Raw genomic sequence first — 12,990 nt, forward strand, 5'->3', positions numbered from 1 at the left:
GATGTGATTTCTTTCCTTGAACATTAGAAATCACGAATGCAAATGCATTATATCAAGACAACGGAACGAAGAGACTAGTAGATAAGGAAATAAAACACACACACCTTAAACGTCTCCATCCAGCGGGGCTGTTTGACTTGGTAGTAGATGACAGATCTGTACTCACTGACTGCCTTATCCCCTGCTCCCAGACAGATGGAGTTCTAGGAAAAAGAGAGGTAAAGAAAAATACGCCTCACAGTGACCGTGAAGAATTTATGTTTGTGTGTGCATCCATGTATGCCTAAGATGGATTTGCCTTCTGGGATAAATCCGTATCCATTTGCCCTGACTATGAGAGGGTGAGTAAGTGTTTCATCAGTGCCGTGCTTGCTCAATGACCTACACCACCTCAATCATTTAATACACAACATATACTTTTGCACCCGCACACTTTATCTATACCCTAGACACACACAAACCAATCACAGTTCATAGAAATCCCTCTCCTCTTTGAATCCATTGATATGCTCTGTCCCTGTTATTTCACATTTCCTCACCTGTATGACTTTGCCCTCCTCATCACAGACCCACATGATGACCTCTACGTTTTTCTGGGTTGTCTTGTTGTATTTGTCGAAGTCTCCGCCCTGTAAGGTGAGGTAGATGTCATTGCGAACATCTCCAGGCATAATGATCTCTGGGAAGCCAAGCTTCCGGGCTACCACGGTGCTGCGGTCCACGAGGTGAGGGTATTCCTTCCGAATCTGCACAATGTCCCCCACCAGAGCCTTCATGGTGACCCACAGCCCTATGGATAAGAGAATGAAGAAGACTATGTATTAGAGATGGAGGAAGAGAATGTACTACTGAAAAAAAAAAAAAGATGCAATAATGACTTTATATACGTTTTTTCCTTATACATATTATTCTTCTGCACTACATAAAGTGTGATGCAGAGTTGTGGTTGTGTTGGTTAAAAGAAGCTAGGAAGAGGCTTTTCAAGCTTATATCTGGTCACATTTCTAGTTAAAGCCATGAGATTTATATTTTGTGTAGAGCTGCCATGGGTATGCTTTGTTGGGAACCCTGAAGCACATATGAAATCTTCCTATTCTGGCTTTGGAAATCTTAATGCCGGTAAATCTGAGCAGGTCTCAGGTGACCAGCCCCGTCCTCAGTTGCCTCACATGTTTCGCTGGCTCCATTCTCAACTGCAAGACCGGGCCCAGGCTCAAACCCAAACCCAGCTCCAAGCCCAGCTTTGTGGCAGCTGTGGCTAGAAGATCAGTGGATGCGCCAGCTTCTCCAGTCTGCATACTGAAGTATGTTTGATCAAGACACTGAACCCAGAGTTGCCTCTGATGCATCAGAGTGTGAGTTCGTGTGAAAATGGTATAGAAAAAAAGTTCTTTGAATGTATGTGAATGAGCACTGTAGCAAAAAGTGGTTTGAGCACACAGTTAGAGTAAGGGTACGCATTATATACCAGTCAGTTTATGGTATCATAAAACTTTTTATGCTTATTCTTCAAGCATGCATGCGTTTCTGTAAAATGCAACAGACCAGAAAGAGAAAGATGCACAGATAAGATTTGGCCTGCAGGACCATCTATCATATAAAACAACCTGTGTAAAAACAGTGTATTTTAATGGGCACGAGCATAAACTGAATATTTTAAAGAACTTTGCAAGACCAAACCTTAGCAAATTTAAGAGCGTTTGCATGTAAATACAGGCACCACTCAAGTCTTCTTTAAACGAGGGATCGCAAAACGAGTGTTCATTTATTTCTCTGTGGGAATGTAAATTCAAATGGAAGCCAAATAAATGAAAATAACTTCAAGGACCTGTAGTATTAAAACTGAATTTAAAAAAAACTTTAAGATGTTTTCAGGACCAACAGAAACCCTGAAACATGAGGCCTGAGGGCTGAACTTAATGGATGCTTTATTTTATGTAAAAGGTTACTGGTTATTTATGGGAAACATGATATTAAAATGAACTGAGGATGTGCTGGCATTGCAGACAAGACTGCAATAAATGCTGGAAAATTGCTGTGTCCCATTTAGGAAATGGGAGCAAAGGGGGAAAAGAAAAGATGGAGGTATTATTATTATCAACAGAATTTACTTCTAAAGAAAATGGACTCTCAGAGGGTTTCAGAGAAATTAGGTGAAAAAGCAAAGAAAAGGAATTGGGAATCAAAAGGGAAAAAAGAGGTGAGCTATTTTAGGGAAATACATAGGTGGTGAAATCTAGACTGTGTTACAAACCTACATTTTCAAGGCTAACCACAGACCTACAGGGAAAACACTCAATGTGTTTTGTGTGTGTGTGTGTGTGTGTGTGTCTGGACAGTAGCAAAAGCACCTAAAAGAGAGGAAGGAGAGATTAGGGGTGAGTAATGTTAAGAGCAGGCATCTGGTGGCCTCAAGTGTTCCTTCCATATCTGCTTGTTCAAGTGCTCCTTTCATTTTCCAGGTTATGCCCAGGGCCTTCAGGAGTGAGAGGAGGATAAAAGCTGAGCGATATGACAGTGCAGTTGGATATGCGGGGTTACTCTATGTGGAACAAGACAGTGTCACCCATAGGGGTTGTCAAAGTCTGCCATAAACATGAGGTAGTGAGCAGCAAGACTAGAGTCTGGTCAGGGAGAAATGGAGGTTAAGTAATATGAAAACACCAGCTCAAGGGTGGGTGCCATACATCAGGATAATGTCCTTCATTCTCCACCCTAGTGCAGAGAAAAGAGTCGAGGATGCAATGAAGAACTGCCATTTTATCTAACCACAAATGACTGGAGCATATACAGTCCAGTGGGAACCTTCAGTGCGTGCAGGACTTTTGCAAGAACTGCCACATGACTAGGAACAAAGAACAAAGCCTGGGATTGCAAAACTGTACCTTGGCCACCACTGTCTCCTCGTGATGTTGTCACTTTGTTCAGTAAGGTGTGGAGAAAGTCATTTTCTGCAACTACCCTGGAGTCAAACATACAAACACAAAGAAAACATTCATATGCAGAAAATTACAGTACTGTTTTCTTAATTTTATAGGTAATAGATTTTCAGGTTTTTAATTGCTAAGAAAAGGTCAGAGAGAGGTGGAGTGGGAAAAAAAGAAACAAGAAACAGGACATACGGGAAAAAGGGGATGAAATACTGCTTCTCTTCATCGCATTCAATCTTCCCTTTGATGATATCACTGATGTCCATCACTGCCAAGAAGAGAAAACAAATGTGTCTGTGATGACAGAATCAAACAAGTACTAGGTTGTAATCCGTACTGAGGTTTCACATTAGCAAAACACCACATTAGAAAGACTGGCCTCCTCATTGCTCGTTGTGAAGTTACATGAGGATATAGGCAACTTAGAAGTGAGATTCCAAGAAGCCAAAAGTGTAAAAAAAAAGGGCTTTACAGTCACCATCAACATTTTAGCTTTGTACAAAGGATCGCTCCCAGGTGTAAGTATGTTCAATAATACCTGCAGCAGCACAAGCAGAAGCAAAACAATGTTGACCTTTAGAGCAGCGGGCCCCAACCCCCGGGCCTCGGACCGGTACCGGTCCGTGAGTCGTTTGGTACCGGGCCCCGAGAGTTGAGGCTCAGGTCTGAAATGTATGTTTTTCAGGGTTTTTATCGGTTTTCAGCGTTATTTTGTTATTCTTTTTATCGTTAACTCGGTTTTCCTGGGTCTTTTCACGTGTGTTATGAATAAATCATATTTTTTTCAGTACCGGTACTAGTTTTATTGTGTTGTATTTATCCGCGACACCTTAAAGGCCGGTCCGTGTTGTCGGGCATAAACTGGTCCGTGGCGCAAAAAAAGGTTGCTTTAGAGAACACAAGTAATAATGATTGAAGCACCTAACAAAAGTCATTATTGATGGTAAAACTGGTGGAATTTGGTAATGAAATGAGATGTGTTAGCCTTTTCTCCTGTGAATCGGATGAAAGCTTCTGTTGTTTTACGGGTGGCTGTAGCTCAGGTGGCAGAGCAGGTCAGCCACTAATCAGAAGGTCGGTGGTTCGATCCCAGGCTGCCTCCTGGCTGCATGCCAAATATCCTTGGGCAAGATACTAACCCCATGTTTGCCTATTGGTGGTGGTCAGAGGGCCCGGTGGCGCCAGTGTCCGGCAGCCTCGCCTCTGTCAGTGCGCCCCAGGGCAGCTGTGGCTACACTGTAGCTTGCCATTGCCAGTGTATGAATGGGTGAATGACTGAATGTAGTGCAAAGCGCTTTGGGGTCCTTAGTGACTGAGTAAAGCGCTATACAAATGCAGGCCATTTCCCATTTGACCCTCAACATTAATCAAAAAGACACGCTCAGTTACCTTGAGGTCACCAGTATGCTCACAAAGCATTTACAAAGCTACTTTTTAAAAAAAAAAAGGGTTTTAACCCTGCACTTTTTAAATTCACAGACTTGCAGTCTTCTTCACTGCCTTCAAATTATGCAATAGTGTGTTTCCTGTTCACTATATCCGATGATTAGTGTTCAATATATCTGTTCATTAGTGCAAAAGTGTGTCATAATTTGAAGTCACGTATATGTAACAAAACTAAAATAAACATTGCTTATCGCGGAACTAGCAAACACTGACAATGAAGATTGCCAATGTACTTTTTCCACTCCTTGATCACTAGAGCTAGAAATTTAGTAGCATGTTGGAAAAAAACCCTCTGCATTGTCTCTTCATGACTTACCTGCAACCCCAAAAGGCCTCCTCAGGCCCTGAGTAAACTTCTTGTTGTTTGCTTCTTTCAGGTCCATCCTGCCTACTCTTACAATCTGACAGATCAAATAAATCTTCTCTCTGCTCAGGTCTTTGTTTCCCAAGTCCTGTTGAGCAAAGACAAAAACAATTGTGTATGAAATAAATTCAGAAATCAGGAATAAAGGAACAAACAAACAAACAAAAATGCTATGTAATCTTCTGAAAAGAAATAGGTCACCTATTTCATCTCTCCACAGCTAAGAACAGTGTGACATTGCCCTCGTGTGGTCACTTACTGTAAAGACAACCTTCAGGTTGTTGAGCATGTCAATCTCTTTAGGAAAACCTTTGCTGCCCCAGCGTACTAAGTAGTTCTCACTGTACAAAGAAGGGTAAAGAGTTACAAATAAATAAATACACAAATAAATAAACATTTTTAAATTAATTTTACATTTTAGCAAGCAACCACATAAAGATTATCTCATCATTCATAATTAAATTTTCAGACATACTCTACTAGCCAAAATGAAACTGTGCACTGCAGCCTGACTGATGCACATGATTCACAATGAAAACAGTTTCAGTGAAACTTAAGCTCAAATCTTTGATCCCCTTGCAAACAGCTGTAACTACTAAATCTACCCTGTGTAGCTACATAAACATGTAAGAGACACTTTAAGGGAGGAGAATAGAAAAGCGGACCCCAAGAAAACCTGTGGGTGCAGTAAGGTTAAAAAAATTAGAAAAACCTAATATCTTTCTAAAATATTGAACCCTACTGTTCTTCACTTTTTTTCAGGGAGATGTGGATAAACATACCTCTGCGAAAAAAAAAGGTTTTCAAAGAAAATAGTAAATTATTTAAGCACATAAGCACAGATGAGACAGAAGTGAATCAGAGATCACAGCCAATGCAAGAAAATACAAAAGAGTAGCTGTGGATAATATATGTTATAAGAATAAGATGACAGACTTGGGTCTATCTTAATACTTTCAGCTTCTGTGGCTGAGACATAGATATAGCCAGTATGACAGTGAGTGACAGGGCTTAACGGCAGCACTGTCAGGCACCACACAGTGCTGCCACTCAGTATGTGCGGCCCTATAATTTGTAGTTTCTGTATATTTATTTTTGGCATGCCGTTGTTCACATTTAACAGGGCTTAGCAATAGAAGAGAAACAATGGAGAGGTATACAGACACAAGAAGAAATAGAAAAAAGGTTTTGCATATATGTTTTATACAGCAGAACAATTGAGGTAAGGTTAAAAACAACAACAACAACAACGACATCTAAACAAACAAGGGATGTAATTTTTTAGCTGGAACTGATGTTAATTTCCAAAGAAGAATCAATTACATAAGAAAAAAAATCGCCTTATCTTTCAGTCTGTATGTTTGTGATTTAACACAAAATAAAAAGTCACTTCCTTTCAGTGACACTGAAAAATATATAAGACCTGCAATAACTTTACTTCACAATGTGAAGCCAAATCTTCCTGAGCGTCTAATCCACCTGACAGGAACATATGTCTGAAACACCTTTAGGGAATACGGTAAGGAAAGAGAAGTGACACCTGATGATGGTTTGCTTATTGGGATCATAGAGGGACATGAAGAGCTCGGAGTCCTCTCCAATGCGACAGACAAAGTTCCTCACAAAGACGTAGAGGCTGTGGGTGGGGGAGGACTGGATCCGTGCTGAGATCCCGCTGTGGTCTGTCTGGATGTTGGACTGTGTGAGAGGAAATTTATTTTAGGAGATAACTACTGATGATGATTTAACAGGATAAAATTCCAACCAAAAGTGTTCATTTTGGCAAGGGTCTGATAAATGTGTTTGGCTGCTCTAATGTTTTATAATTAGTGGTTACTTTATTCTAAAATGCACCAGCTGCAGCTGCAGATTGTGGGTTTGTGCGGGAAATGGAAATCACTGAGTAAGAAAATCATCAGAAATCCATTCTGTCAATGAACTGAGTCAAGGCTGAAATGAAAAATTGGCTGGATGGAGTTGAAGTGGAGTTAAGCCAATTTGAAAGGAAGTGAATTCTTAATTAGTCCAAGCTAGCACACATGACTGGGAAGTAAAATGTATTATTTAAGGACTTTTTCACAAGGGTTAAGTTTTATTTTACTAATTTATTATTTTTTTTAAAAAGTAATAAAGTCGTTTTTCTACTTGTGTTTAGTTCAGGGTAACTTTTACGCGTACTTGTATTACCCCAATAATGGGGTAGAAGTTACTCCAGAAAAAAAAACTCCCTGGTTGTTGCTTCCAAGCTGAAAAAAACAACACTGTTGTGACTGTGACATCACATTCACCCTTGGAAAACATTTTCTATATGGCCCTCTCCTTCCTACAGTTTGTTATATACCTGCTCCTCTTTGATGCGTTCATTGATCTTGGCTGTGGCCTCCTCATGGGCCCGAAACAGACTGATGACGTTGGCTCGCTCTGGGTCCAAGATGTTCCCGTCGTCATCTCGAACAACCTGGTCCAATTCAAGGATCCTGGTGTGGGGAGTAATAGAGGGAAGATTGATACAAGGTGAACAAGGATGAGGGAAGAGCAACACAGGAACACAGCAAGGGGTATGGACTGGGAGGCAAAGGAATAGAGATTGCAAGACAAAGTTATCAGGAAAAGAACAGAAAGATGTTCAAAGGAGATCAAACTAACATGAATTATACAGTCAGTATGACAAAAATCTGGTTGGTTGATTAAGCTTTAAACAATGAGAAAGTATAAACATGTTTAAATATTAATGCAGGCGTACTTGTTGCCATAGTCAATCTTGGAAGTAACTTTCTGCTTTAGCTCCTTGAATTCATCACTAGGCAGGGTGCCAGACAGGAGCTGAGAACGCCACTCCATCAGTTCCCACATCAGCCTCTGGACCTGTTTGACACGTGCCTCTTTATTGGCCTGGAGAGGTAAATAAATGATGTTCGATTCAGGCGCACAAACACACACACACGAGTACAAAAAGTGGCTCACTGTTTAATTCATACCACAAATAGCTGCTTCCATATGCTTCCCCACTCCCTCAACGTAGTGGTCACCTCCTTCACCAAGGGCATCTCTGCAGACAACACCACTTCCTCATCTCTGTCAGAGCATAAGTAATGGAAAATGGAACAAATTAAAAAAAAACTTTTACAGACAGTTAAAGATGCCTTATTTTTGGTACTGTTATTATTATTTTTTTTACATACCCTCGTTTTTCAATTATGACTTCCTTAACTTGAACAAAACTGACTGGAAACATTCCCTGGAATACATGTAGAGGAGATGAATGAGGAAATGATAAGTGGTGATAGCTTGGAATATTCTTTTCCACAAGAAAGAATAAGAAAAGTAAAATTCTCACATGAATAAATCTGGCTGACCGCTAAAATGTGCTTTAAAGCTTTCTGTTAATGTAAATCTTCACTGATATTATGCTTGTGTAGGCTCTTACCTGTTGAGCTTTGTTCCTAGACAAGAAGCCTCTGTACCAACCTGAAAGACAAAGTGGCATCTTACTATCAAGACAGGAAATCAGGATAGCGTAGACTCTCTAATTGGAACAACATCACCACCTTAAGGGAGTCCAGCTCCATAATTTTGTGGAGATGGAGCTGGACTCCTGTAAAATGGTATCAAAGAGGGGGATGTTGTCCAACATTAGGACAATACCTCTGACCCACTCCATGACGTGCTGGTCAGTCACAAGAGGATGTTCTGTGAGAGACTGAGATTTCCCAAATGCACCACGGAACGACACAGGAAATCATTCCTACCCGTGGCCATCTCCCTGTACAAGTCCTCCATCTAATGCACAGTACAATAACTACACCGTTTTGCACATGCTCTACAGTGAAAATAACAAATAACAAGTTTTGCAGTTTAGAGTAAAATGTCAATCATATATATTTCACCTCTGCAATATTCTGGATATTTATAATTGAGCTATTTGTACATATTGGAGGCATTTCTTATATTTTGTAAAATTTGTGATATATTGTATTATTTAATACAGCTCGCACTGGAACGGTTCGCAGCCGAGTGTGAAGCAGCGGGAATGAGGATCAGCACCTCCAAATCTGAGGCCATGGTTCTCAGCCGGAAAAGGGTGGAGTGCCCACTCCGGGTCGGGGATGAGTTCCTGCCCCAAGTGGAGGAGTTCAAGTATCTCGGGGTCTTGTTCGCGAGTGATGGGAGAAGGGAGCCGGAGATCGACAGACGGATTGGGGCTGCAGCTGCAGTAATGCGGACGCTGCACCGGTCCGTCGTGGTGAAGAGGGAGCTGAGTGTAAAAGCGAAGCTCTCAATTTACCGGTCGATCTACGTCCCTACCCTCACCTATGGCCACGAGCTGTTGATAGTGACCGAAAGAACGAGATCGCGGATACAAGCGGCAGAAATGAGCTTCCTCCGAAGGGTGGCTGGCCTCTCCCTTAGAAATAGGGTGAGAAGTTCGGCCATCCGGGAGGGTCTCAGAGTAGAGCAGCTGCTGCTCCACATCGAAAGGAGCCAGCTGAGGTGGTTCGGGCATCTGACAAGGATGCCCCCTGGGCGCCTCCTGGGTGAGGTGTTCCAGGCATGTCCCACCGGGAGGAGGCCCCGGGGCAGACCCAGGACACGCTGGAGAGATTATATCTCTCGGCTGGCCTGGGAACGCCTTGGTATTCCCCCGGATAAGCTGGAGGAGGTGGCTGGGGAGAGGGAGGTCTGGGCCTCTTTGCTTAGGCTGCTGCCCCCGCGACCCGGTCCCGGATAAAGCGGATGAAGATGGATGGATGGATGTATTATTTAATTTAGTTCTTAATTTAGTCTGTTACTGTTATTGTCTTGGAGCAACTGTAACCACATAATTTCCCTAAGGATTAATAAAGTACTCTGATTCTGGAAGTTACAGCAATGTAATAGTTATACTCACTGGTCACTTTGTTAAGTACACCAGTTCAATTGCTTGCTACTGCAAATATTTAATCAGCCAATCACATATCAGCAACTCAGTACCTTTTCAAGACAACCTTAAGAAGTTCAAACAGAGTTTCAGAATGGGGGAGGAAAGGCGACTGAAGGGACTCTGAATGAGGCACTGTCGTTACAGCCAGGCTCGCTGGTCTGCCAGCTAAGAACTAAGGCTATAATGTGGTTGAGCACACCAAAATTGGATGGTAGAAAACTGGAAAAAAACATTGCCCGGTCTGATGAGTCTTGATTCCTGCTGCAATATTCAAATAGTAGGGTCTGACTTTGGTGTAAACAACATGTAAGCATGGAACCATCCGGCCTTGTATAAACAGTTCAGACAGATGGTGGTGTAATGGTGTTGGCGATATCGTGTTGGCACAGTTTGGACTCCTTAGTACCAGTTTAGCATTTTTTATCTGAATATTGCTCCCGACCATGCTCATCCTTTTATAGCCAGAGTGTACCCATCTTCTGATGGCCTCTAATGGCTGTTTCTGTGTGACAAAGCCCAAATCATCTGGCTAATTCCATAGACACCAAATCTCCATCCAGCCTTTTAGATTTGCATCAAGAAGATTCACTCTGCACCAACTGTGTTATGCTATCATGTGAACATGGACCAAACTTTCTGACGAATGTTTCCATCATCTTGTTGCATCTCTGCCAGGAAGAATTAAGGCAATGCTGAAGGCTAAACGGGGATTAAACCCAGTACAAGGATGTAAAAAGTAGCAGTTGAGCGTACATATTATTGTATTTTAAATGTATTTATCATGTTTATACTCCATAAAACATGATAAACGTCTAACTCTCACAAATGTAACATTTACAAAAACACGAACAAAATATGCTTACTAACATGCAGTTTTTCAATAACAAATAATTTCAAAGTTTTACACATCTATGTATAAAGTATTTGAACCACACTGACAAACCGGATAACCGACTTATTTAACAACATTTTACCTTCGCAAACCTCTTGGATGTGGACAGTTTCGCCCACCTCCAGGGAAAGGTGCTTCTTATTTTGGCCAACAAAGTTCCACTTTACTAAAAAAGAAGAAAAAAAACATAAGTGAATAAAATAAAAATATACATAAATATATTGAATATATAAATACGGTTATTGTTACAATGGAAAAATAAACTTGAACACAAACACTAAGTATGCAATGGCAAGCCTCGGTTACAGGAAGATTTTAGTACACACGGTAAGCTAGCTTGATTCGTGACGTCACACGTTATAAGGTTTTTTTTTTTTAAAAAGGCTAACCAGTAAAAAAAAAAGTAGCAGTAAAACACAATAGTAGATGGCGACTAAGTAGCTTAAGGTAAATATAAATAGGTAGTCCAAATAAGTTAATGTATCCAGATGCTGGCCAGCTGCAAACGGTGGCACACACGAGTAGGCAGGCAACGGAACAGGTTAAGGAGCAACGCCTTTCTTCAGTGGGCCTCAGGTTGGGTTTATGCGATAGTAAACAGCATTTCTTTAGGTTTTGGGCTGTTGATAATCCGGAGCTCTGGAGCAATTTAAAGACGTTAGTAGGCTCTTTTTTTCTGCTTTCTGTCTTTTCTTTAATGACTGTATCAGTCAAAATGATCGGATTTAGGAAACAGTGAAAGCAGCAGTGAGTAGCGACATGGGTTGCAGCCAAAGACCAGTTGCACGGCAGAGGAAAAGTGTGCAGAGCACCGACAGCTAAAGTCTATCATTCATCTTTGTGCAACAGTTCAGAGGTTTGCTCTCCTCCATTTGAGCTTAAAGATGGTTTGCCCTCAAGAAGAACTGCAGCTACAAAATGCCTGCTAATGAAATTCTGACTGTGCAAAAAACCAAGCAAAAAAGTCAGACTATTTCTAGACGATACTTAAACTGATAGAAAAGGAAAAGGAAGCTTATTTGTGCGCACTTCGTGAGACTAAATTGTCAACATTTTTTTTTTTTTGCATCAGACTTTTCTACTGTATTCAAACTTGAGACTTCCTTCTTCCCCCACTTCCTGTGTTGTAGTCTTACACAGACCAGGAAGATATTTATACTAGATACAATAAACAATATTTTCTTTGAGTAAGTATATTAGAAAGTGCTTTAAAATGACTTTTTAACCCACACCCACCATCAGCATCAGTCTCGTGCTATAAGTAGATGAACTACCCAGGTGAAAGAACCCTACATGGTCTATCTTTTTGCAAGTAGGTTAAATGATAAATCAATGCAGTGGCTGCAACAGACCAGTGAACCTCAGTTAATAAAGTCTGTATTAGAAGGCAGAAATCTGTGTCTTTTCCAAGTGTGTGACTGCACTGCATATCTAATGGCAACACACACTGATTAGCTCCGCCATATTAAACCCACATACATAACAGATAAACTGCACACTGTACTTGCCCATTCTAGGATTTGCTCCAAGCCAAAACCAGGCTTTCACTTTCAAAAATGAACATTTTTAAGGACTGTTTATCTTTTAGCTTCTGTATTTATGTGCTGCATGCTATGCAATTTGTAGAGATTGCCTACTTGCAGCTGCTTATTTCTCCATTTTTGCTTATGATTTTATCCCTTACAAACCACTGCAGAACCACTTCAGTGCAAATAAACTATAATTAGCGTAGTTGCACTGAAGTTAAATGATGAATAAGATTTCAGGATCTCAGTTCTTTGGAAGGATTAAAGCTGATGTCTACCTCCTAAAGCTCTTTGAGGCCTTTGGCACCTGCCTACATCCGCCAAGCAGGAAGTGATGGGAATCTATTTTTCTCATTTCTATTCATTCGCTGTATAGGCTAGCATCATACCGTAACAGAAAGGCACCATAAAAACTGGATGTGCCTGCACATCTCACACAAAGATACATACAAACAAGCACATGTTGACTTACCTACACCATACCGCTCTCTTGTGGTTTTCATCCAAGGAGCCATGATTGTGTGTAATCCTTTACCTACTTTATACTTTTGTCTTTAGAAATCTCCTAGTTTGTCCGTCCACCTTAACTTCTCATTTCTGCATTTTGTTAACGTTAAATGAAAGCAATAAGCCCATCCCCCTTTGCCTCTCTTCCCCTTCTGTCTCTTCTCTCTTCCTGCCTTCAGGCGGTTAAGAGGAAGTGGGTGAGTACAACAAGGTGGAGTCCTACAGCACCCGCAGGCTTTTGCAGCGTGCGATGTCTCTTATTTTCCTCATTTAGACTCGACGTGCCGTCATTATTCAAAGTAAAGCGTCAGTAACACACGATGACAGTTACAGAAGTGTTAGAGTCGAGAGGATGTCTGAGTGTCCAACCGGGCCTGTACGTGCACATTTTTTTTTGTGCTTTT

The 12,990-nt window shown here is 41.2% G+C and overlaps 1 protein-coding gene across 3 annotated transcripts in view; it reads right to left on the bottom strand.

Moving 5' to 3' along the window:
* Positions 1–12,722, bottom strand: part of dock2 (dedicator of cytokinesis 2) — a 97,382-nt gene extending 84,660 nt beyond the window's left edge. Inside the window, exons 1-14 of one of the 3 annotated variants that reach the window (XM_086314775.1) lie at positions 12,552–12,722; positions 10,636–10,719; positions 8,168–8,208; positions 7,923–7,978; positions 7,719–7,815; positions 7,484–7,632; positions 7,082–7,217; positions 6,281–6,438; positions 5,000–5,081; positions 4,693–4,828; positions 3,123–3,198; positions 2,886–2,962; positions 540–790; positions 105–203 (exon numbers count right to left, since the gene is read on the bottom strand). In XM_086314775.1, coding sequence (XP_086170901.1) covers positions 105–203; positions 540–790; positions 2,886–2,962; positions 3,123–3,198; positions 4,693–4,828; positions 5,000–5,081; positions 6,281–6,438; positions 7,082–7,217; positions 7,484–7,632; positions 7,719–7,815; positions 7,923–7,978; positions 8,168–8,208; positions 10,636–10,719; positions 12,552–12,594 — 1,485 coding nt within the window. In that variant the 5' untranslated portion in view covers positions 12,595–12,722. Of the gene's footprint in view, positions 1–104; positions 204–539; positions 791–2,885; positions 2,963–3,122; positions 3,199–4,692; positions 4,829–4,999; positions 5,082–6,280; positions 6,439–7,081; positions 7,218–7,483; positions 7,633–7,718; positions 7,816–7,922; positions 7,979–8,167; positions 8,209–10,635; positions 10,720–10,829; positions 11,075–12,551 lie in introns of those variants that run through there. The other 2 variants (XM_086314792.1, XM_086314781.1) reach the window with 2 other exon arrangements.
* Positions 12,723–12,990: the final 268 nt, after the last annotated feature.

Source organism: Aulonocara sp. 'chitande type north' Nkhata Bay, linkage group LG2 (genome assembly GCF_057382095.1).
Source record: "Aulonocara sp. 'chitande type north' Nkhata Bay isolate Kocher_YH1m ecotype deep benthic linkage group LG2, A_spYH_male_GT1.1, whole genome shotgun sequence".
NCBI lineage: Eukaryota > Metazoa > Chordata > Actinopteri > Cichliformes > Cichlidae > Aulonocara > Aulonocara sp. 'chitande type north' Nkhata Bay.